This window comes from Felis catus, chromosome A2, assembly GCF_018350175.1.
Source record: "Felis catus isolate Fca126 chromosome A2, F.catus_Fca126_mat1.0, whole genome shotgun sequence".
NCBI lineage: Eukaryota > Metazoa > Chordata > Mammalia > Carnivora > Felidae > Felis > Felis catus.
In genome coordinates this window covers 168,057,524-168,083,578 of record NC_058369.1, presented here as the reverse complement: position 1 = coordinate 168,083,578, position 26,055 = coordinate 168,057,524, and the positions used below count along the sequence as shown (strand labels likewise).

General features: G+C 56.5%; 1 protein-coding gene across 7 annotated transcripts in view; it reads left to right on the top strand.

Moving 5' to 3' along the window:
* PTPRN2 (protein tyrosine phosphatase receptor type N2) overlaps nt 1-26,055 on the top strand; it is an 801,801-nt gene that overhangs the window by 755,885 nt on the left and 19,861 nt on the right. For all 7 annotated transcript variants that reach the window (XM_023250823.2, XM_023250821.2, XM_045053088.1 and 4 more), the window contains 4 exons: nt 2,461-2,534; nt 8,712-8,789; nt 19,306-19,425; nt 20,423-20,589. In XM_023250823.2, the coding sequence (XP_023106591.2) occupies nt 2,461-2,534; nt 8,712-8,789; nt 19,306-19,425; nt 20,423-20,589 (439 nt within the window). The remainder of the gene's footprint in view (nt 1-2,460; nt 2,535-8,711; nt 8,790-19,305; nt 19,426-20,422; nt 20,590-26,055) is intronic.

Here is a 26,055-nt window from a genome sequence, read left to right as displayed (position 1 = left end):
TCTTTGCAGGTAGGAATCCTGTCACCATGGTCCTATAAGTCTTGGACACAGTGACGTTATTTCTATACGTACTTCCGTATCTGCTCAGGGGAACGTGGGGCTCCGGTCGGGCGGTTTTGTAGGAGTCTCGGCCGTCCGCGACGTTCCTTCAACAAGTAGCACGCTCACGCGCAGGGCTGAGCGCGGGTTTCCAGGCCCCGGGTCACGGCAGCCAAGGAAATGGAGCAACGTGGAGTCAGACGCACCAGGTTTTCCCAGCGTGGTAGTGTCTGCAATGTGTTACGATGACACAGGTCACCAGCTTTTCTGGTGATTTGTGTCTCAGTTTCCTGCCAGTGCCAGTTTTCAGTCTCTCAAGAATAAATCTGTGCAGGAACCCAAAACCATTGAGCACGTGGGGTTTTTGTATTATTTTTCACGCCTCAGGGGGACGTCTCCACAGCTACGTGCCTTCGCGGCGTTTCCGCAACCTTTGGGTGCAGATGGCCTCCAAGCAAACCATGCAACGTCCGGGCTCGTCCGCAACGCTAGATGTTTCTCATCTGTCTCGTCTCTACCGCAAAAAAGCCAACGTCGATCCCTCGGTAGGACCGGTGGGATGACATCCGGTCCCGAAGACCCACCAAGTTTCCCAGGCCCCAGAGTTGTTGTTAAAAGAGATTCAGTAAAACGTCCTGGAGACATGAAACCGAAGCAGAGTCCCCGCGCGTTCCCTCCCCCACTGCCCAAGCCGCTTTCAAGGCTGGGAGCCCGGACCCGGGAGACGCCGCTGAAATTCAGGACCGGGGTGAACCACTCACCGCCCCCCAAATCCCTGGCTTCCTAGGCTCCGGCCAGGTTGTCTCTGTTTTCTCAGAAGAAAAGAAGGCGGGGTTGTGCACGACACCCGAAGCCATTCACTGGAGCCGAGATGGCGGGGTCGAGCACACCGCTGTTCTCCGCGGCTTGCAGTTCTCAGCTGCTCCTCGCAGAGGACGGACAAGGTGGCCGCGCGCCCGGGGACGGTGGGAGGAAGGAGGGACCCTCGTGGGCGTCCCTCCCCGAGCCTGCTCCCCGCCGGGGAGTGGCCCTGCCCCGCTCCCTGCGCCGCCCCCTCCGCACCCGACCGAGGGCGCGGCTTTGAAAGTTCCTGAAAACACGCAAAGAGGGGCGTCACCATACACAGGAAGGTGGTTATTCCGGAACCAGAATTAGGAATCATTCACGTGTCAGGGGCGCCTGGGCGGCGCAGTCGGTTAAGCGTCCGACTCTTGATTTTGGCTGAGGTCATGATCTCCCAGTTCACGGGATCCAGCCCCACGTCGGGCTCTGTGCTGGCGGCGTGGACCTGACTGTGGTCCGCTCTCTCCCTCTCTCTCCGCCCCTCCCCCTCTCGTGCTTCCTCTCTCAAAGATAAATAAACTTTTTTTAAAAAAGAGTAATTCAGGGGCACGTGGGTGGCTCGGTGGGTTAAGCATCTGACTTCAGCTCAGGTCACGATCTTGCGGTTTGGGAGTTCGAGCCCCACGTCGGGCTCTATGCTGACAGCTCGGAGCCTGGCGCCTGCTTCGGATTCTGTGTCTCCCTCTCTCTCTGCCCCTTCCCTGCTCATGCTCTCTCAACAGTAAATAGATGTTAAAAAATTTAAAAAAAAAAAGAATGATTCGTGTATCAAACACACTAAGCTTTGACAATCACGTCTCTAATCCCCACTGATATGTCTGGCTGCAAAATCAGTCAGGTTAAGGCACTTGGCTGTGTCGTCAGGGGACCCCCGCTTGCACAAATCTCTGTTCCTTCTGTAACTGTTTGCTTTTTCTCCCATTCTCCCTTTAAAACGAAATTCCTGTCATCCCAGGAATTTAGCCGTTCCCAGATCACAGAATTTTATATACAGAACAGTTGCCTAATATCTCAATATTCATGTTGATACGTGTTTCCTATATGTGGCCAAATATGTCTCCTACTTAAAGGGAAACCCACAGGGGTACCTGGGTGGCTCAGTCGGTTAGGCGTCCGATTTCAGCTCGGGTCATGATCTCGTGGCTTCGTGGATCGAGCCCCACGTCGGGCTCTGGGCTGACAGCACGGACCCTGCTTGGGTCTCTCTCCCTCTCTCTCTGCCCCTCCCCTACTTGTGCTGTCTCTTTCTCTCTCAAACTAAATAAACTTTTAAAAACTTAAAGAAGAATAATAAATAAAGGGAGGCCTTAACTATAATCTTGCAGAGGAACACTAATCCTGGGATTTGAATTTGTGTAAGAAAAACACGAAAATATCTAAATTCTACTGGGTGAAACCTAGAGTCGGGTGCCCACACACCCTTCTCCTGGAGAAGGAAGTGATGGTAAGCGGCCTAAGCAGAGCCCAGGAGGGGACGTCACCTGCACGGGCACCCGGTGCCACGGTTTCCTCGCACAGCCCCTTGCAGACACAGGCCCACGTGCACATCTAACGTTATGCCTTTGGGCTTGTTTGCAGACGATCACTCCAGGGTCCTGCTGAGATCGGAGAACAGCCACAGCAGGTCGGACTACATCAACGCCAGCCCCATCGTGAGTACCTCCCCACGTGCGCCCCCGCCCCCGGTCACGAGCGGGTACGGCCTCAGCCGGCCGGTCAGCTAGTCTCCTCCGAGTACTAGCCAACTAGGTACTTAGTCTCCACCGGATGACTGGTGAGCCAGCTGACTCATCACCAGCCGGCCTGGGCTGGGTCCTCGCCGGGAGAGAGCGGTCCTGGGTCCGCTGGCTTACTGACGAGGAGCGTGAATTTCAGGAAAATCTACAGTCGGTTGTGCCCCTCTCCCCCAGACCCACTTGTTCCCTGTTTATTCAGGGGGAATGGACAACGTTAGACCCACCGGCCCCTTGATGAAATGACGGAGGGCGCCGGGCAGGTGTGGGCGCAGGCTGGTCTCCGTGGGTGTTTCCAGGGCAGATCTACCCCTGAGGACGGGGAGCGAGTGCGGGGCTGTGCCTCCGCGGGCCGCGCTCTCTGCCTCTGAGACCACAGAAGCCCCTGGGGGAGACCCCCGACAGGCGGGCTCTCCGGCTCAAGGAGAGTCCCTGGAAGCCCACACCTGGTGTGGGTCTCTCCCGTCACAGACGCTGTGGGAGCAGTGGCCGGGGTGGGGGGGGTGCGGGCGAGGAGGACGGACTAATCGATGCTCAGCCTGGCTTTTCAAAACGAAGTTGGAACGATTCCAAGTGGGAAGAAAGTAAAATGAGGGTCCACGGAATGGATGTGTTAAAGCACGTGGTTGACGGCGGAGAGCGTGGGAGCCGGTGGGGATTTGTGGGGGAGGCTGGTTGTGGTCCCCCCTCAGCAGCCCCGTAAACTGTGCAGGGAAGCTTCAGGACGTCACAGCGCCATCAGATGTGCGTTCAGGCAGACACAGCGCTCGTGGGACTCCGGCTCAGAGCGCGCCGGTGACGCGTGGATGGCTCCGTGAAACCCCGGGGCCGTCCCTGGATTCGTCCTGACAACCCCTCCCAGCCCCCGGGAGCAGGCTTTACACGAGAACACGTGATCGCAAGCCACGGCCGTGGACGGTGGACCATTCTCGTGGCTGCTGGTTCCATGTATCTCAGGAAGCCTGTTGTGGGAGTCCGGTACTCCCCGGTCAGACCCCATCTGCGGCCCTCTGGGCCCACAGCGGGAGCAGTGCGTTACATGCTTGCCGCGAGGAAGTGGGTTAAGAGCCGGTCTGCTGCTCTGTCTACACCCCCTGAGCCCAGACCTCAGCTCCTGCAGTTATTTTTAGGAAGGAGCCTCGTTACTTCGGCACAGGTGGCCCTCAAGGGTCGGTTCCCTCCGTGTCCCGAAGGTTCTCATTCGGAGCCATTCGGTCTCTCTCAGTAAGTGCCCTGTGCCGTGCCCGGTGCTTTTGTGTCATTTCGGATTCCGAAATCAAGCCAGAGCCCCATCGGTTTCCAGTCTCTCGTTCTGTAGACAGAGAATCGTTTCTGGTGAGGTTGGGGACTCTAAGTGCCTGGATGTGGTGCCCTCTCGGGGGCCCGTAGTGACGGCGGCTCAGATCCGCCTGGAGAGCCGCATCCTCCTGATGGGCTCCGTGTCCCGGGCGCAAACCACGTCACGGGGCCAGGAAGAGAAATAACGCAATTCTTTTCAGGTCTGAACGATGCGAGTCCAGAGTTGGGACGTGCCCAGCTCCCCCCACTTCGACGGGTTCCAGCTTCCCGATGTGTGCGTACTTGAAGCCGAAGCGGGTTGCGGGAACCCGCTGCCCCCTGGACACCTGCAGCAGCGCTCCCGCGTTCCGGCCTCCCCGGGCCTACCGGGCGGGGGCCTGGTCCGAAGGCGATGCCCGAGAGAGACGGATTTAAGGCCTCGTTTACGTTTCCCTTTTATCTCGTGCCACAATTCTTTCTCTTTTTTTAACTCGGGCTCTAAGAAAGAAGCACGGAACCTCTTCTTCCTGAAGTAGCCGGAGGACGGTGACAATGAGCTTCCGAGCGGCGGTTGGACGCAAAGCTAACGGTCCCAGCCCCAGAAGACCCTGGCCGTGCGGAAGAGAAGTAGCAGAACTGCATCTGTCACGTCTGTACTTGGCCTCGTCAAATGCCAGGGAAGTCCTCGGCTCGTAAATACCGTGCAGTCTTCGCTTTGAGATCAGAGGTCAGGAAAGTAAACGGGAACCCTGTTTTCCTGCTCAGCACGGCGGAGGGACGCCCGCCAGCCCCGCCTGAGAGCGCAGCGTGGCTGCGCCTGGGACGCGGACTGACTCGGGGCAGTAACGCCCGCTTGCTCGAAACTGCACGCAGACTTCTTTACGGGAACGGGTCTGCAACTCCCCAAACTTGAAGCTAAACTTGCTTTCATTCCACTCTTTATCGAGGGAGAAAAAACCTGTTCAAGTTTTCATTCGGAATGCACGGAACGAATACAGGTACGCACGGACGCCTGTGGCTGGTCAGATGTCCTGAATGTCATAAGAAATCGGCCAAATGTGGGAGCCAGCTGTCTGGTTCTCAGAAAATACCCACGAGCAAACATCCATGTGTGTCTGGTGTAGCCTATAATCTACTTAAATCTCAACTCAGACAAATAAAATACGAAAGTAACTTCAGCTCCTAAGTCAGCCTCCCTCACATCGATTTCCGAAGCTACCGTTTCTCAGTAAATTCTCCCATGAACACTTAGTGTCGGGAAAAGTGGCTCAAAAACTCAGGTTTGATATCTGCTTGTTTCTAAGAAAACGTTCTGTGAAGTTTGCTCGAGGTGTCAGAACAGATGCAGGGGCAGGTGGGTAGGCATTCAGAAAGAAAACACGCGTGCGTCCTCTCCGAGATCTCAGAGTAGAGGCGCGGCCCCGCACCCCTCCCGGGTCGTGGGGTCAGGGTGAAGGCAAGGCCCCGTGGGCGCAGGAGCAGGGCTGGCGCCCCCCCCCCCCCGAAAGACACATCGGCGTGCAGACGGCCGGTTTCTTCCCCGGTGCTCTTGGAGGCTTCAGGACGTGGGCCCCTGGTCTTGACAGGCTGAATGCTTGGGTTTAACAATCTGTTCTGCTGGCACAACTGGAGGAATTATTGCTGAGTTTTTAACGCACATTAGAGTTCTGAAAACGACTCACACCTAGTTGAAAACTGCCATCCCGCGGCTTCTAGCAGGTGGCAAGGTGTGTTTTCTGGTACGTCGTACCTGTGCATATAGAAATTCATAGCGATACACCCTTCCGGCTCCCCCGCCTCCTTTGGTGTCTTCGTAAGAATCAGCCAGCCACGTGGATAAGGGATTCAACACAAACAAACGGTTTTCCTCTCTCTGGGGGAAAAAAACAGACAGGAAAAGCAAAATCGTGCTGTTGATTATACTTGGGACCTGGCACCCTGTGGCTCGCACTTACCATGCAGTCACTCGGCGTTAAGTCACGTTTGATTGGACGCTTCTGTCAGGCGGTCCACGAAGGAGAGGGCCACCCGGGGGCGTGGGGCGTACACACACGGGCTCTCGCTGATAGTCTCAGGTGGCCGCCAGGACACCCACACAGGCACGCACGTGGAATCCCGGAAGGAACGGGCACGTGGAGGCCCTGGTGCAGCACATCTGGTCCCAGACGCCGGGACGGAGGCCAAGAGACGGGAGACGACTCTCCACGGTCCCGGAGCTCATGTTGGTGAACATCACAGACGTAGAAGGAAACAGTACACGACAAAGGAAAGGAGGATAACGAGAGAGGATGGGGAGGAGACACAGCACAGACCGTAGGAAGCAGCAGGCGCCACGTTCACTCGCGCGCTGGGAACGGTAGCGGAAGACACGCGTCCGCGTCCACGTCCACGTGTTGGGGTCGCGGCCCGAGTTCCTGATGGAAAAGGCAGTGTTAGTAGAAACTTACTTGATTGCCTCTGCTCACACTTAACCTGCCTGGGAAATCTTAAATATAAAGCTTCTGTTCACTTGGTGAAATATTTGCTTTGCGTTCCTCGGTTAAAGACCGCCCACGACCATCAGGCTTTCTGTCGCCTGGTATTTGCCACGCGCACAACATGAGCGACGTGCTTCTGCCCAGAAACATTTTCCGTTCAACAGAATGTGCACGGGATGAAGTCACTGTAATTGTCTTTGAGTCATTGTTGCGCTGATGACACATGTCGCCGCTCTGGGATCATTATGCTATTTACTGCCTCCCGAGTGGTGGCCACGTGACCGCCTCCGCGGCCCGAGCCGCGTCGTCCCTCGTCCGGGCGCCTGAGCGACGGGGTGGACCACGGAGACCTGCCGCGGTAGGATGCCTCATTTACGCTGCTGAAGCTCGCTCAGGTTTTTACTCCTCGTCACAGATCTCTCAGTTTGAAAGCAGCTAAGCCGCTAGTTTGAACATAGTAACGATTTTTAAACGAGACGCTCTCTAAATTGCTGTGGGCAAAAAAGCGCGTTTGAAAAGGAGGTGGGTTTTACTTTTCTTGCAGAATCGTTTGCTGGGAAGGGATGGGGTTTTTGTAAATAGCTGTCACCCCCACAAGTGCATATTTTGAAAAAATCAAAACTCCTTATTTCTGCTAAGCTTTTCTACTGAAACGTTTTCATTGGGGCTTGCGGAGAGAGTAACGTAATTTACCTGTATTGTGCGTGTCGCGGCGAATTTGAAAACGAGGTCCGGCTGTGACTGGGAATCGCTCAACTGGAGGCAGAGAAAGACGTTCCTGCTCCCCAACCCCAGCCAGCGTCCCACTGTTGTCACGTGGGAATGACTCACGCACCCCCCTCCACGCGCACATAATTATTCGGTGCGCGTGCGCTCTCTCGTGCCGACGGCCGTCATCCCTGAAGGGGTGGAGGCACGGATTCCCCGGGCCGGGGTTCCAGGGACCGCGCCTCCCGCGGGCTGCTCTCCGAGACACAGGGCCGTGTCTCAAGGTGGCTCTGGCCCGCACGCTGACGTCCTCGCGTGTTGCCACAGACGACGTGTGGTTGAAACTTCCTTTCTCGCTGTATTGGGAAACGTATGCTTAATAACTGTCTTCGACTGCAGAGAATTTCAAATCCGTGATCAAACCCTGGCATCACAAGAGTAAACTCTAGTGCCCGATGGGAAAGAATCAGGCACTGAGCGCGTCTGGAGGTGAACGGCCCGTCCGGGCCTCCGGGGGGGTCTCCCAGGTTCCTTCTGGAGCGCGTGGCGGGCAGGGCCGTCCTGGGGGACACGACGCTGATGCCCCCGTGCTCTGGGGCCGGGCGCGACCCCAAGGGGAAAGGGCCGTCCGCACAACAGCCCTCCGCCAGGCTTTGTTCCTCGACCCTTTCCCCCTTCTTTTCTTCTGCTCAGTCTTTGAATTAAATGTTGTAATTAAGGTACTTTGAGCCAGACTCCCTCTGTTGAGGCCAGCAGGCTGCACTCGGACGAATCCGCCGGCCAGAAGACCCACGACCGCGTTCTGCCGTTTGTTTCTTTTCAGCCCCTTGCCTGGCACAGTAGGAACAGAATCGGAAATGAGCGGCTGGAAGGCTGGGCCGCGTGTCCCGGGGCGGGTCTGCACGCGGTGCTCGCAGACCCCCCCGGACGACTCGGTGTGCCGGAGCCCTTTCGGGGCCACAGAAACGAGCTCCCCACCAGAGGAGCCGACTCTTCCTGGGGGGCCAGGTGCGCCTGTTCGTCAGTTCTTGCCGGACCTGGAGCGGTGGGGGGGGGGGGGGGCGGTTCGCGGGCTCCCCGCCCACCCGGAGCCTGGGCCTCCCCACTCCCAGCCCCGCACCTGTGGCTCTCACAGAGGGCACGCTGTGAGCCCTGCACGTGGCCTCCGGTGGGTGTGCAGGCTGCTCCCGCTGGCAGGTGGCCGGGGTGGAGGCCGCCCGGGCGCCACGTGGCTGAGCTGCTCTGCCACGGTGGCACCCGTGGAGATGCTGCGGTGGTGACACCGCACGCTGTGCGCCGACCGCTGGCCTCTGGCCTCTCTGATCCGCCGTCCTCGTCCGGGCTCGTGCTGCTCTCCCATTACCTGCGTATCAGGCGTACGGAAGGCATCCCCACGCCATCCCCAGGCTCCGAGCGCGGGCCGCAGGGCTCCCCCTGAACTCCAAGCGCTGGGGCGTCCCGGGGGACCCAAGGAAGACCAGCCTGCTTCTCTCGCCTCCGCACACGCCGTGTGTCGATGCGGCACTGGGCGCGGGACGGGCCGCCTTCACCTCCTCCGTAGCCGGTGCCTTACTTCCTGGATTTTTTGCTAGCTTGGTAGCTAACCTTTGTTACTGTAATCCTGTCTCTGCAGATGGACCATGACCCCAGGAACCCTGCCTACATCGCCACCCAGGGACCCCTGCCCGCCACCGTGGCCGACTTCTGGCAGGTGAGTCTCGTTTAATTAAGACTTCCTTCTGAAAACCAGATCTTACATGTCGATGGTGCGCAATGCCCTGGGTCCCACGAGGCACGTTTAAACGTGTTTAGAGGCGTCCATCGAGTGTTACCTGCTTTCAGAATTTAAATGAGTCTTTTAATGTTTTATTATCAGTCTTCTGTTTTCAAAACGTGAGGATACAAAATTTCCTTTGAGGGACTGAATGCTTTCAAGACTCTTACTTTGTTAACCCCCGTACAGTTGTATCTTATGAAACATGAAGAAATGGAATTAGTAAGCATTTAAATTGTTATAAGGTGTTCAATGTGTCTTCTTCTATTGTTCTCCTCTGATGAGGGTAGAAAATGGTGTTCAAATCATAGTTTCTCTCCCTCTAATGCATTCGAAAGGCCAGGCTGGTCTGTCTCCTTCCACACGATCCTGACACCCAGCCAGGCCCAGGCGCTGAGAACCGCTGAGAGCCGGAGCCAGTGAGAGCAGGACCCGAGAGCAGGCGTCCTCCCCGGGCACCAGCCGGGCCGCAGGGCTCCCGTCCGGCGGAGGACGCGGTCGGGAGGGCGGTTCCACCAGCGCTGTGACACGTATGTGGACGCAGCGGCTCATAGGCCCAGGGCGGCAGGCCGTCCCCCCCACAGCAGCATGGCGACGCACAAAGCCTGGGCTGTTTCGGATCCCGGTGGTGACAGCAGCTCCTGAGGGCAAACGCGTCACCGGGCTAAGGGTCACTCAGCTGACCCGTGCTGCACGTGTCCTCTGCTCCTCGGAGGCTCCTGCCCCGACTTGCCCGTCAGCCCTCTCCGGCCTCTCCACCCGAAGGAGGGACCCGTCTCGGCAGCGGCTTTCTGCAAAGTCGCGACGGGTCCAGGGCCCGCAGGGGGCCGGCCGGCGCCCCCTGCCCTGTGAGCGTGTCACTGCACGGGTACCACGGCCTCCCCGCCCCAGCAAGCGGAAACCCAGATTGGAGCACGTCTGCACGGCCCCTCCCTAGCGACCTTCACGCTACTGGAAAAAATAAAACACACCGGACCTCAGAGTCATGGCCTCCCAACTTGTAACCGCGGCACAGAGCCCTCGAACTGCAGCGTTGGAAGGGGGCCGACAAACCGGTCCCACCACCCACGAGATGCTGGATTTCCTCCACGTCACCCCGACAGCGGTCACGCAGCCCGAGCGGGGTGCCTCCCTGCACGGGGAGCTCAGTGCCCGCGGGCCGCCCGGTCCCAGCACAAGCGCTCAGGCAGGAACTTGGCGCCGGGGCCACGGGGGCCGCGTGAGCCCGTGGGTCCCGGCTCTGCTCTTCCGGCGTGGCTGACGCTCCAAGGAGAACCCGCCCGGTGCTGTTCCGCTGCGTGGGGTCCCCGGCTTCTTCCGCTCCGGAGAAAAGGACCTGGGAGGTTCTGAGACTGCCGACAGAATTCCCGTGTCTCTGCAGAAGCTCCACGTTGCCTTAACCGTTCTCCGAAACGTGCGTCTTTCCCCAGACACAGGCTGTTTCCTTTCTCCCGGCCGTTACCTCACACGTGCGACACAGCTCTTATGAACAGAATCGCCCCCGAGTGCTTGTAGCAATTCACGGCGGGAGTCATTGCTCAAGGCCACCGGCCACCTCCCACGGACCAGGCCGGGTGCTACCAGCCACGTGCTTGGGCACATAATCTTTGTGGTCTGCAGGACTCAGAGGCTCGTACTTCGCCCGTGGCCACGTGGCATGGGAGTGGCGCTTCTCACAGAAGGCTGTGGTCGTTGGCGTGACTCGTTCCGTGAGTATCTGCAGCCCCTAAGTTCTCAAGAGCGTGTGGGGGCCCGACACCCAAGAGATACGTTCGTGAGATGGAAGAAAACTTCTCTAAGTGAAGTAACGCCAGGAAACTAAGCACGAGACCACCCGAGACACACGGCAGCCGCCACGATCGCTCTGTCCGAGCGATCCCTCAAAGTGGTACCAGGTCTCCCAGGACAGGCAGGCTTTGTGGCCGACGGGCTCGCCCCTCCGGGGACTGTTGGCCGCAACCGCACGTCGAAGCCGCTGACAAATCCTGTCCTGAAGAAGCCGGTTTCGCTCTGTCCCATCCGAATGCCCTTGACCGCGACGCCGTGGTCTTGAGGAAGCAGCAGAGGGAATGGTGTCGGCACAACTTTTCCGTGGCTGCTCTGGCTGCTGTAACAAGGTGGCGCAGAAGCTCCCGAGGCCAGAGGTCCGAATCCGGGCTTGCGCCTCCGCGGCTGGCTTCCGGTCGCGGCACTGCTCGTGGACGCACCGCTCCCGCCGTGGAGGCTCGCGGGCATACCGCTCGGTGTGGACGGCTTGTGGACGCACTGCTCCCGCCTCTGCCTGCATCCGCACGGTGACTGCCCACGGGGTGTCTGTTCTGTGAGCAAACTTCCCTCCTAGAAGGTCACGGTCGTTAGACTCAGGGTCCGTTCTGACCAGTGTGGCCTCCTCTGCAGAGGCCCGGTTTCCAGAGAAGGTCACGTTCACACAGACTGCAGGTGTGCATGACCTTTGGGGGACACTGTTCCACCCGTGACAGCGGCTAAGAAAAGAGCATCAACCGAGCACCTGGTACCGAGCTGCTGTGACAGACCCGCGGCCACCGAGGGAATCCAGAGAGAGGCTGCCGGGCAGGTGGGGCAGAGGAGGAGGGTGGGCGGGAAGGGCAGTGAGGGCAAGGGCGGGGGACGAGAGCCAGGTCCAGCACGCCCAGAAACGTGGAGGCTTCTGGTGCGTCTACATTAACGTCTGGGAAGGAGCCAACACCTGGCGCGGGCACAGCCTTTGATGGCCCGCAGGCATCCAGCTGCTCTGGTGTCTGTGATCCGTGCCGGGAGGGACGTGGGGTCAGGAGGGCAGGGAAGGAGAAGGCAGGAAAGGCCCGTCGTCCACAGGTCCGGCCCCTGAGGCGGGAACGCGTATCCTCACCCGGGAGGACGTCCCCCTACGTGTAACGGGGCCTACACGGCTGCTCTGAGAGAAAGACACACACACACACACACACACACACACACACACACACGTGCAAAGGGAACGTTTAAGTCCAAGTTAACGCAAGGAAAGGAGCGGGAAGAGAGAATAACACTAATTGAGCGCTTACTGTTTGCTAGACCCTGGGCAGGTGCTTCAGATGTGACTTCAGTCAACGCCCCTATCGACCAAGGACGAACTTGAGCCCCTAGGGTCCCCCTCATGTGAGGTCGGAGGGGGTCAGGTCCAGGGAGGGTGGGCAGCAGGGCAGCGTGAGGGCGGTTGGAGTTCGCTGGGGACAGTTTGGGTTTGGGAAGATGGCCCGTTCTGGGGCCGGTGATGTGACGGTCGCACAGGAATGTGAGTGTGCCTAACGCCCCTTAACTATGCACCTAAAATGTCTACGAAGGTACGTCGTGTGTTGCGTGTATTTGACCACAGAGAAAGTCGTGACCCCCATCCTACCAGAAGGCTGATGTCCGGGGAGGGGGTCTGCATGACCTCCCCAAATCCACACGGCCGGCCGGAGGCCGGGCACGTGTTAACCCAGAGCTGTGAGATTCAGACGCTTCTTACGACCCGCGCTCCTTACAAAGAAGAAGGTGCAGGGGCGGGGAGGGCGTTACTCATCGCGGGTCCATAAATAGAAAAGAATGGAAAGCAGTCCGACCGTGGAGACTCCGCGTTCACAGAGTAAACGCCCTGCTCGGAGCCATTGTGTCGCTCTTCCCCAGGCCGAGTCCGCGAAGCTGGTGTTCCTCACACACGTGTAGGTGTGTCCCAGAGCTTGCCGGGCGCGGGGTTTCCCTGCAGGGAAGTCAGCTCCGCACCTGCCGGGGCGGCGACCACCACGCCAGCCATCTCCAAAGGAGCATCAGGGCAGCTTTCTCGGAGAAGGGACATCTCTGAGACGTGAGCTGGGGAGTCGTGGGCCTGGCCGGGCAGCAGGAGGAAGGATGCCCCCAGGGAATTTGGCCAGTCCTTGTCATCCTGGCCACGGGCGGCTGCTCTCTCTCCGAAGCAGCGTCCCCACTCCGGCTGGCCCCGATGCGGCCCGTCACCGCCACCCTGTCCTCTGGGGAGGAGGCGGCTGCCTGCCATCTCTCGTCTCGTATCTTCGGGGGACGCTGGCAGAGCCGCGTGCTGTCTGCGAGGCAGCTTCCACGTGTGCCCACCCCCCCCCCCCCGGTGCGGGGTGCCTGGGAGGCGTGGTGGTCGTACGCCAGGAGTTCGGGCACGTGAGGACCGTTTCCCGGTGTGAACGTACTCCAGCATGCGCAAAGCCCCCGGACGCGGGTCGCGGCAGCGCCCCCGCCCCAGGAGTCGGGACGGTCCCCGTGGTAGGTGGACTGCTCTTGCTCCCCGTTCACCACTGGGCGGCCCCGCCGAGAGGACGCTCGTGAGTTTCTAGCCGTGCCCGCCCTGCCTGACAAGTGAGCCTCTTCAGAGGGAAGCCAAGGCCGGCAGGACCCGCTCGGGGCAGCGGGAGTTCAGCGGGTGCCCGGTGAGCGTCAACACGCTCGCCGTTACCATTTCAGCAAGAAAAACAGCCTGCGGTCCCGTTGGGTCGTCCGCTCTCTGAAGACTTTCTGCTGTAAAGTCTTAGCTGGGGAAGCACATCTTCTCCTTTCCAGAAGCGATGGGCTGGGTTTAAATAGTGTTTTTATCTTTGGGTGTCTCTCGATCACGGTTCTTACGGTGGCCAAGAAAAAACCCTGAGCCAGCTCCAAGAGGGGAGCCAAAGAACGCACACGTTCTCCCTTCCAAGTTCGTTGTGCGCGGGGGCGGGCGGGGGCAGGACGAGAACACCGGAAGAAGAGTTAGACAAAGCCCGGAGGCTGGATGGGCCGAGGACCGAGTCTGCTGTGTGTCTGCCCTGCTCTCGCGGCCCAGGTCTGGGGGGGGTGAGAGGGCAGGTGGTCCCATCATTGTTCTGAGAGACAGAGCGCGAGCAGGGGAGGGGCAGAGGGAGAGGGAGAGGGACAGAGAGAATCCCGAGCGGGCTCCCCACCGTCAGCACAGAGCCTGACGTGGGGCTCGATCCCACAAACCGAGAGATCATGACGTGAGCCGCTATCGAGAGTCAGCCACTTAACCGACTGAGCCCCCAGGCGCCCCTCAAATATTCAGTCTTGTTGAATTTCCTGCACCTAAACTCATAAACCTTTAAAGATAGGAGAAAGCTTTTGTCACGCTGCCGTACTTAAAGTTGGGGTGGAAAGCCCTGCTCTGCAGGGGAGTCCGTGGTTATGCTTGGGGAGCACCGCCACGGAGAGTGCGGGTGTCCTCTTGCCAAACTTCGAACTCAGGCCTCGGTGAAAAACACACAACCTGAGTTTCTTTCTCAGCTGATATCATGGATCACAGCAGAAAACATGCTCGCTGTTGCGCTCGTAAGTGTCTTACTGGTTCCCTTGTCCCCTTCCTTCCTCCCTCCCTTCCTGTCTCCTTCCTTCCTTCTTCCTTCCCTCCTTTCTTTTCCTTCCTTCCTTCTTTCTTCCTTCTTCCTTCCTCTCTTCTTTCCTTCCTTCCTTCCTTCCTTCCTTCCTTCCTTCCTTCCTTCCTGTCTACCTTCTCCTCCTCATCTGCCTTCACCCCCCCTTCCCATCCTCCTCCTCCTCTGGGATGCACAACTGGATCTGATGCATTGATATCAGGTTCCCATCTTGAAAAGAAAAATGGCCACCAGAGCAGGGCGTTTTTACCTAGGATACAATATGTCAGGTGCATATTTAACCTGAATGGTGAAGCAGGCTGGGGACTGTGAACGGTCCTAAGCGGTGACAGGTCCCTGAGGTGCGGTAACGTCCTATGCGGGCAGATCCCTGTGGTGAATACCGCCACAGGGACTGCTCACAGGTTGGACTAAAACGTCCCATGCGGAGCTCTGGAAACTCCCGAATGACAGGCGCTCACACCCAGCCGCGTCCCATCTGCTGGACGACGAAACGGGCCGCTGCGTCTTCTGAAGAGGGCTCTTTCCTGCCGGGGCAAAACTATTCCGGAGGCGGGGGCTGCTGTGTACAGAAGATGGCGTGGTGGCCGTGACTGGTTTGGGCTCAGGACCCGCCTTCACGGCCGCCAGGCGCGCTTCCTGCCCACCTGCCCCTGCCGCGTTCCGCGGCCACCGCCAGCACTGCGGGCAGCGTCGCCTTCCGCTACCCCGTCGCTTTATCTCGAAGGGAAGCCCACGCGGACACATTTGTTTACTAAGAAGCAGGTCAGCTGGGGGTGCTGTGAGTCGTGCAGAAGACATAACATTACTACCCGTCACCTGCTCACATCACCGTCTCCAAAGTGCACGCTTCGACACCGAGCCCGGGACTGCAGGGCAGAAGCAGAACTGGAAGGCTTAACACCACGTCGCTGAGGCCTGTGTTCTGGGCAGGGGGGTCTCCTCTGCCAGAGGTGTTACGGACACTCGTGGGTTCTTTCTTGTTTGATCTATTTGAGACCACAGCAGAGCTGACGTCCGTGAGCTCACAAGGAGTGAAATGCACGTGCTGTTAAGCCTCAAAAACTGACTCCTTATTATTTAAAAACGTGAGTCAGCCTCCTTCCTCGTTGCCAGACTTAAGATTACCTCCGTTCCACCCACGAAAGCAAGTACCGCCGAAACGAACCGCGCGGTCAGGATTGCAGGGGTGTGGAGCCCACTCTGGGGAGAGCCGTCTACTTCGTACCAGCTGCTCCGACATGAGTGCAAACGGTCTATGGGCTATAAAAAAATAAAAAACAAAAGAGCTCTTCTGTACGTTAAGCGGGTCCTGGGACAGGCATGGCTTTGACGGCATTCTTCTTTTCACGGAAATACTCAAATGACGTCTTTTAAACGTACGCATTGTTTTCCACCAAGCATCCGCTCTAACACATCACCGTCCCAGCCGCTGCGGAGGGTAGGGGCGTCAAGCAGCCCGGCGTCTAGGCTCCTCTAAGATGCCAGTCTGGTGGGAGAAGGACGGGAGCTCGTGATAAGGGTGATACAGGGTGGAGAGGGACACATCACAAGAGATCTAGGTAGAGGAAGGAGAAAGTTGAGTCTGGAGGAACTGGGTCCCTGGCAGACAGCACGGCCTGGGCGTCTGCTGTTTGGGGCGGGCCACTCTCCTTTAATCAGGTCTTGGCGGGGCTTCGAAAGAGTTTGGTTTGCTGAATGGTTAGTACCCGAAAAAGACTTCGGATGAAGGGACGCTACGCTTTCTTTGCACATGCTCCAGCTAGGTTAGTATATGCAGCTTAGAGCTGGCGTGCCCAACCCCCGGGAAGGCCACGCACGGCGAGCACAAAGCGGAGCCTGGGGCTCGGGTCTGAGCTGCCGGGGCCCGCTCCACGCGGAGTACAGGACAGCGCTATAAAGGTAGTCTCGTCCTTATGACTTTGTTAATAGCATTTTTTTTCCTCCAGCTTATTATGAGAACGTAGCAAATAATATATACGGCATATAAATTATGTGTTAATCAGCCGCTTATGTTATCGGTGAGACTCTCTCGGTAGTGAAGTCTTGGGGGAGTTTTCGACTGCGCGGAGGTCAGCGCCCCTCACCCCCAGTTGTTCAGGGGCTAACGTACCCGTGTCTGGTCTACGGCAACAAATGACCGCAAGCTGGGAGGCTGACAACAGGTGTATTCTCTGAGAGCCCTGGGGCCGTGCTGAGTGGTGAGAGGGGCGTCCTCCTTGCAGCGTCTCGCGGCCCCACGCCGTCCGGGACCTGTGGCCACGTCACTCGGTCTCTGCCTCCTTCGTGACGTGGCTTCCCCTGCTATCCGCTGTGTCTGCTCTCACGTGGGGTTTCTCTCTTCTTATAAGGACCCCGTCATGGTGGATTAGAGCCTGTCCTGTTCTTGGACACTTAACAGAAGAGTGCTAGAAATCACCGCGTGTGGCCCTGACCCGGTCAGCTCACTCGCTCGGCAAACTGCCTGTTTCAGGACGCCTCCAAGACTCGGTGGGGCCCCTGAGCCGACGGCAGCTTCCTGGAGGAGAAACTCCCCCTGGAGTTGGGCGCTGCCCCCACGAAAACCAGGCCAAGGGAGGGGAGATGGTGGAAGCTGTCCCTGGTTATAAGCGGAACCTGAGTTAGCTGGAACTTCCCCTGGTGCCTTGTCTCCCGGCGGAGTCCACGTGAACTTTCCGCAGCGTGCGGTGAGGGCCAGCCGCTTGGACTCGGCCGTGCCCGACCCCCGCGCACAGACAGGTGCAGGCCCCCCAAGCTGGCAGGCTCGGAGAAGCCACGGCCTCGTGACGTTGGCGCCCGAGCGGGCCGCCTGTTTGCTTGATTTAGTAAATTCCCCTCCCTGCTCTTACACACGGTGACCTAAAAAGAAATATGATCCCCAAGAGCGCCTTTGGGATTGTTTGTTTAAATTAAGTTTCATTTGGATTTAATCTTAAGCAAGTCTTCGGAGAGCCGGGCGGGCCCCTGAATGGAAGTGCCGAGTGCGGCCCAACGAGCGGGGGCCGCGCGGAGGGGAGGCCCCTCTCCAAATGAGGGCTTCCCAATGTCACACTTGGGTGGCACAAGTGGAGTGTTAGGTGATTAGTTTATGGTCTAGATCATTGTAGTTTTATTACACTCATAAAATCTGTGTTCCTCCTCATTTTCGTAATGGCCTCCATGAGCTTCTCCACCTTCTAAAGACACATTAAGTTGTCATGTGCCAGAAGGACCGATCCGGCGGGCAGGTCTGGGAGCCTGACGGCTGCGAGAAACACACACGGCTTGAATTCTCGCCTCGTCGTGGGATTTGCACCGACGACGTTGAAAGTGTACGGGCTTGGGCACAATTCGTACTTCCCTGTGGGCGTTCTCGTGAACGTTTCAGCAGCTTCCATTAAATGCTAACATAAACGATACACGATGAAGGGCCTTAAGCAGGATCGACTAGTCTTACCATGCGGGAATTTAATCCGTGGTGAAAGAAGAAAATATCGTAGACATGTCTGTTTTTAAAATGCAACTTAGGGGCGCCTGGGTGGCGCAGTCGGTTAAGCGTCCGACTTCAGCCAGGTCACGATCTCGCGGTCCGTGAGTTCGAGCCCCGCGTCGGGCTCTGGGCTGATGGCTCGGAGCCTGGAGCCTGTTTCCGATTCTGTGTCTCCCTCTCTCTCTGCCCCTCCCCCGTTCATGCTCTGTCTCTCTCTGTCCCAAAAATAAATAAACGTTGAAAAAAAAATTTTTTTTTTTAAATAAAGGGGCGCCTGGGGGGGCTCAGTCAGTTGAGCGTCCGACTTCAGCTCAGGTCACGATCTCACGGTTCGTAAGTTCGAGCCTTACGAACTCTGTGCTCTGTGCTGTCGGGCTCTGTGCTGACGGCTCAGAGCCTGGATCCTGCTTCGGATTCTGTGTCTCCCTCCCTCTCTGCCCCTTCTTGTCTCACACACACTCTCTCTCTCTCAAAAATAAACATTAAACAAAATTTTTTAAATAAAAGGAATAGGAGTTCTCTTATCTACTGAATCTACATCTAAATGCAGTCACTTACAAATGTCTCTGTGACGTTAACACAACCCCCATCAGGAAAAGTAGACTCCTCTCCACTCCATAATTTAATGCTCATCAAAGTCTGCAGTGCTGGGCGCCTGGGTGGCTTAGTCGGTTAAGCGTCTGACTTTGGCTCAGGTCATATCTCATGGTCTGTGGGTTCGAGCCCCACGTCGGGCTCTGTGCCGACAGCTTGGAGCCCGGAGCCTGCTTCGGATCCTGTGTCTCCCTCTCTCTCTGACCCTCCCCCGTTCATGCTCTGTCTCTCTCTCTCTCTGTCTCAAAAATAAATGTTAAAAATAAATGTTTTTTTTAAAGTCTGCAGTGCTGCCTCAGCGTACCCCGTGGGATTAATGGTTTGGTAATGACGCTCAAAGTATTAACACACAGGGCCACAGCCACAAAGTCAGGAGCTGTGTTTGAGAAGTCCTCTGCCAGTTGTCCACGTTTCAGGGTCCATTCATCGCTTCACTCTGTCTCAGAGACGCCTTGTCGTGTGGCTGTCATGAATTATTAAATCAGTTTTGTTTTCGTTGAGCCGCACTGCCGTATTTTGTGTAAGCAAATGAAATCCCGGTGACCGCTTTCCGTAATGCGCAGAGCTGGCTTCTGGTGGGACGGGGGAAGAATGTCACGCAGAATCATGACAAAACCCGATTGTGTCAACCAATCTCAGTGTGTGCCACACAGAGGAGCGGACGTTTCCAGAGAGGTGCGCGTCCGCCTGCTCCTGGGGGGTGCGGGGGGGGGGGCCTTCAGACGCCATGGTGTCTGTTTCGTGTTGCATTACGGAAAGTTCCCTTTACAGATCAAAAGTTGGGAGGCCAGACAGCTGAACGTGGATTTGAAGAGGTTTTAAGAGGCATGGAATGAGTCACTGGTTGTTTGGGGTTTTTTTTTAAATAATTCACGGAACGTGGAAACCACGGGGCCATTTAGAGATGGTGTAAAAGTGTCCAGTCTGCGCACAGGGCGCATCTGGCCCGTGTATCTGAGCGGCGCGAGCGTTGCCTGGGGGATCGCTGGTCACACTGTGGCCGTGGGCCTTTCTCTGTGTGCAGATGGTGTGGGAGAGCGGCTGCGTGGTCATCGTCATGCTGACCTCCCTCTCGGAGAACGGCATCTGCCAGTGCTGCCACTACTGGCCAGATGAAGGCTCCAGCCTCTACCACGTCTACGAGGTACTCCCCCCAGCGCCTGCCGCAGGGCCCAGAGGAGCATGAGTCCCCGCCCACTGGGTGGGAGCTCCCCCTTGGGAAGGCTGGTGGGCGGGCCAGGCGTCCCCAGGGCCCCGTGGTCCCCAGATACCCAGCCCCTCCCAACGGCCGTGGCCCCGCGGGTTCTGGCGTAGACGGCCCGGTCTTCGCCTTTAAAGTTTCGTGATTCCAAACCCAGACAGAGAGGACCAAAGAGTTACCTCCCGGGGAGGCCTGTTGAGCGGCGGGCGGGGCGGTGGGGGGGGGGTTGTTTTAGGAAACACTCCCCTGCTGTTCTCACGGCTCAGTGGTCCCCGCCTGGCGTTCAGGGGCTTGTGTCTGAGATTCGACCTTCCTTGGGCCGCCTGGCCACGAGTTTCTTTCTCTTGCTGGACTTTCTACCCACGTCAACGACGAACCAAGTGAACGCGGGCAGAGCGACTAGTGCTGTGTGCGTGCATGGTTTTGCGTTAAAATTGGAATGCCAAAGCCCCATGGCGGAAGTGTGAAAATTAACCCTAAATCACGCGGCCGTGGCTTTTAGGGGGCTGAGAATGGGCCTGACCCTGAGAAGTGCCGGGTCACGGTTTCCATGTGAACCCGCTGGGCTCCTCTCCGCCTTTCGGTGACACCACCGCAGTGAAATGTCAGCTCCGGTGGAACCCGCTGGTGTCTTGCCCGAAAGTACAGTTGTCCTTGAAGGTTTACACAGCTCAGAAATACAAAAGACAGAAGCTGGAATAGTTTTGAATCCAAACACAGTTTTCTGATAATTTGACTAATGCGTCTACGTGACATTAAAACGCACAGAGTTATCTTTTGCGTAAACCCTGTCAAAATTGAGTCGGTGGGAGGGGCCGTGCAGCCCGCCGTCGGCCCGCGAGCTGCCCCCCTGGTATTCGCCCTTGGCTCCTGCAAATCCCTCCGTGTTCAGACGATGATGCTTCACGTTCCCAATGCCACCCTCCCCCGCCCCACCCAGGTGAACCTGGTCTCCGAGCACATCTGGTGTGAGGACTTCCTCGTGAGAAGCTTCTACCTGAAGAACCTTCAGACCAACGAGACGCGCACCGTGACCCAGTTCCACTTCCTGAGCTGGTGCGACCGCGGGGTGCCCTCCTCCGCGAGGTCCCTCCTGGATTTCCGCAGGTACGACCGACGGTGCACCGGCGGGTTAACGCTTTCACGGTGCGGGCGTCAGGGAGGAGGGGACGCCGTGTGATAACCGGTCTCCTGCCTCCAAGAGGCCGTTTGCCGTGAGACACGCCATCTGTTATATTTTTGCGTAGATTATAAATATACGATCGATCCTAGAACAACACAGGTTTGAGGCACCGAGCCCCACACACAGTTGAAAATCACATTGAACTTGTGACTCCCCTGAAACTTACCTGCTGACAGCCTGCTGTATACCGGAAGCCTTACCGGTGACCTAAAAAAGTCAGTTAATGCATATTTTGTATATCCTGTGCGTCACGCACGGCGTTCTTACAATGAAGTGCGCTGGAGAAAAGAAAACCTTATTGAGAAAATCACCAGGAAGAGACAGTACGTTTTCAGTGCTGCCTTGTATTTATCGAAAAAAATCCATGCGTCAGTGGACCCGCACAGTTCAAGGCCATGCTGTTCCAGGATCAACTGTATTTATAATATATATAGGAGAGGGGAGGGAGGGAAATTATGTTAATGGTACGTATTAACCGCAAGATGTTTTCTGGTTTTAGAGGAGTCAAAATGGGGGACGAAGATACCTTAGAATTATGGAAATAAGGTGGTTATTTCTGATCAGATTCTCTAAGTGGTGGAGTCCTCAAGTCTATGCCTCACAGGGCACTGATGAGGAAAAGACAGGCTTATCTTGGAGACTATCTGGTTGGACACGATGATGAGATGTGGCAAGTGTGGGCCCAGACTCTGCCCTGGATGACCTTGGACCTTGGCGGGGGAGCCTGGATGGAATTAGCACATGACCATGTGTATTTTAGTGCAGTTTGAAGCTGACGGTCTGGAAACATCCAGTCTTTGTTCCCGCCGCAGTCAGCCAGCCGCCCAGGGGGGGTGTTGTTTTCAAGTGTGTTTATTGACCTGTTGGGATGAATGCTGGGAGCCATCTTCCAGGAAGATATTGACGAGGCAAAAAAGGGAAAATGTCAGACGGAGGCTTTGATTGTCCATTGGATTCGGTGATGACGGTTGGTCAGCATTGGCTGTCGTGTGGCGGTGCGTACACATCCGCCAAGGACAGGCAGGTGCTGAGCAACAGGCTGACCGCGCTCTCGGTTTCCCAGAGCCTCTCTTACGTGTCACTGATGGGGAAACCACCTGATACCAAAAGCACACAAATGTCCAAAACAAGGACTTAGGAAACAAGATGTGCCTTGACCCAGCCTCGTACACAGTCGTGAAGCGGTTTGTGTCTGAACGGTATTCATCCTTGAATGCACGCTGTGTCACTCGAGAGAGCGGGGTTTCAGGCTCATCTCTGCGTTTCTTGAATTTCTGTGTGAGACATTCTCAAGGTTATTATGATGCTATTTCTTTTGCCCTTGAAAAGCAAAACAGATTTTTATTTGAATGGTTCTTTGGATCAAAGAGCATGTGAAACCTCGAGGAGAGACAAACCCTAGGCGTCACGGCCACGGTGCACGCACGGGGACCCGTCCCTGCTCCGTCACCTTGCCCAGAGAGGCGGAGCGCGCACCCCGCACCCAGTCCTGAACACAGCCCCAAGCCCTGGTTCCACACAGCTCCTTCCCAGCCCGTCCCAGTTTCCTGGCTGTTTCATTCGTTGTCGTAATACAAATTTATTTCTGAAGACGCGCTACCTAAAAATCTTACCTAGGGCACATTTCCTGAGATAGAGTCTCCAAACAAGGGGCGTTACTGGCAAAACGGATGTGGCTACAAAGACAGCCGTTCGTCTTGACCCCCGTCTTTATGCTCATGCGGTGCGTTTGTACATATATGCATGTGGGCGCACGTCCGCGTCCGTATCCATACGTGGGACTGACCAATACACAAGCAACCTCTGTGCTTATCACCTGTCATGAAGAGACACTGAGTCCCCAAGTTCCCTTTCCCCCAGAGGCTTAGGAGATACGGCTCCGGAAAGTTTTCTGTTAACTTGAAATTTGCAAGTCTGTTCAAACACCAAGCTTCGCGGGCTTGCCTCATGTGGCACCAGCCCGCCTGTCGCGGACCAACCAGACAAAGGGCGTGAGCGGCCACGGTCTCGGGAGGGCCGCGCTCAGGCACGGACTGCCGCTTTGCGGTCTTCTGGGTAAAAGAGCCACCCAGAGTTCAGCCATCGGCCAGGGGCGACGGCTTCTGAAGACACTGGTCACCTTACGCGCAGGTCTCCTCCCGCCCCGCCCCGAACATTCGCCCAGCCTTCCCTCGCTCTGGCCAGCGTGTGCAGCAGGCACTGGGATGTGTAATTACTTCCTTCTGGAGCCCAGAGGGAGCGCATTTACACTTTAAAGAGAAGCTGCCAGAGCTGAGATCATTAGCATCACGTGTGAGGGCTTTGCTTTTAAAAATTATCTCTCTCTCTCTCTCTGTCTGTCTCTCTCTCTGACTCTCTCACTTCTTGCTGTGTGCAGCGGCACTCAGACCCTTACTTTGCCAGCTAATGAGCGGTGGCCAGTGTCATTTTTGTGATGTTGCAGCTAGTAATATGAGCCCAGTTGCATAGTCACAAAAGTGATCATTGGAGGCTGTGACTCTGCTGCTGGGCAGTGTGGGGGGCCCCCTTCCTGAGCCTCTCACGACCTCTGACCTTTGCTCGCTGTGGGTTGCATGCGGCTCCTTGTCACTCAGCGACCCGTGGGTCGGTTTGTATTACTAATCGTTCTTTCTCAGTGAATGCTCCTGTTGAAATATATCTAACCTCCATTTTTCTCCATGTTTGCAACCGTTGGCTTGCTGATGATTTGTTCTAATCGAGTGACACAGGACAGCTGTGTGTTGCCCACCTTCATGAATAATCTGCATCTGTATCTTGGGTCAACCAGGTGAACGCTTTTGTTGACGATGTGACGCTCCTGCCCTTCTATTTGTGATGTTTTACGTTGTGACGGTACAAGCACGTGACTCTTTGTCAATGAAATTCTCAGCCACGCGGGCACATTGTTTGCACACCGCGCGTCTCCTCGATTGCTCGTGGCCCTTTGTGGATAGGTTTGGCAGGGGCGGGGCTAAACGTGGCGACTAAAATGACAGCGAAACCTTCGTGGGCCACACCAGGCGGCCGGTCACAGCGCGCTGGAGAGAGAAATGTTTTAAATACTCTGTGAAGTCAGAACGGGGACTGCGGGAATTCGGAAGCAAGCTGCCGTCGTAGGTGCCGGGAATTCCTTTTTAGCAATTTTTCTTTGCCGAGGGGGCCGTGCTTACTGCACTCTGCCGAAAGCGAGGCTGACCAGCTGCGAATGGGACGCTCCGGTCCCGCGATTCCTTCCGGTGATGGTTTTCTGAAACCAGTACGCTTACTGTTTCTTTCTTTCTTTAATGTACTATTTTTGTACTTGGCCCCCTCAGAAAAAATGACCAAAACCTGTGATTGACCAGGGTGTGAACGTGCAGACGTTGGGTTAGTCTTTACAAGCACAGACTGGACAGCCCAGTACGAAGTATAACAGAATGTTGGAGGTTCACATCTAAAGAGATTCAGCGACCGAGAGATTTCTAGTAAAAGGCCTACAAAAATACAGCCGTCCTAGATCTAATCTGACTCTGAGCCTGCTACATTCTACACATGTACACACATACACACACACACACACACACACAGAGTACACACTGTGCACACATGCACACGCAGGGCACACACACACATGCACACAGTGCATACACACACACACGCTCACAGAGCATACACACACTTGCACATGTAGGGCGCATGTGCACATAGTGCATACATACACATGCACACGGTGCATATGCAGGGCACATGCACACACAGTATGTACACACTTGCACATGCAGGGCACACACACATGCACACAATGTGCACACACCCATGCTTACACACAGTGCATACACACACATGCACATGCAGGGCACATGCACACACAGTATGTACACACATGCACACGCAGGGCACACACACGCACACAGTGTGTACACACATGCACACACAGGGCGCACATGCACACAGTGCATACACACGCACACACACGTGCACAGAGCATACACACACATGCACACGCAGGGCACATGCACACACAGTATGTACACACATGCACACGCAGGGCACATACACATGCACACAGTGTGCACACACACATGCTCACACACAGTGCATACACACACATGCACACGCAGGGCACACACGCACACAGTGTGTACACACATGCACACACAGGGCGCACATGCACACAGTGCATACACACGCACACACACGTGCACAGAGCATACACACACATGCACACGCAGGGCACATGCACACACAGTATGTACACACATGCACACGCAGGGCACATACACATGCACACAGTGTGCACACACACATGCTCACACACAGTGCATACACACACATGCACACGCAGGGCACACACGCACACAGTGTGTACACACATGCACACACAGGGCGCACATGCACACAGTGCATACACACATGCACACACACGTGCACAGAGCATACACACATGCACACACAGGGCACACACATGCACACACAGGGTACATACACACATGCACATGCAAGGCACACGTGCACACACGCACACAGTGCATACACACACATGCACACACAGGGCATGTGCCCACACACACACACACACAGTGTGTACACACATATGCACATGCAGAGCTCACACACATGAACAGACTGTGTGTACACACACATACACATGAAGGTCTCGCCCCACACACAGGGCAGGTGCACACGCACACACAGGGCACATGCACATACATAGTGCGTACACACATGTACATGCAAGGCGCTCGCGCACAGTACGTGCACACACATGCATGCAGGGCGGGTGCACACACATGCTCACATAGTGCGTACACACACATGCACGGGCAGGGCACGTGCACACACGGTGTGTACACACACGTGCACACAGGGCACATGCACACACGCATGCATGCAGGGCGGGTGCACACACATGCACACACAGTGCATACACCCATGCACTCGCAGGGCACGTGCACACACACAGCCTCAGATGAGCTGGCAGACCTCACGTTGCTCACATTTGAGGCACATCTTGGGGTCTGGCATGTACTTTGTCAAACCTAAAGCTCTGTTGACCTTACGACCCAAGTCAAGGATGGGAGTTTTAAGATGCAGACCACCTCCATTTCCGGTTGTAAATTACCACTTTAATGAACGTGATGCTGGGTGTTCATCTCGACCACCTTGAGTTTATAAGACACTTACGGTCTTGGCTGGAACTGACCACCCAAGACCAGGAGCCTCTCGCTCTACCGCCTGAGCCAGGCGGGCGCCCCGAGAATGGAAAGTTTTAGTAGGAGAAAGTAGCGGGTCTATTTTTCAATCTGTTTTATTCTCAAAGGCCCACGAACTCTGAGGGCACCGTGGCACGCTTGCTCGATCTCGATGAGCTCACGTGTGCTTCCTTCACCGTCCCGCTCCACCCCGACGTT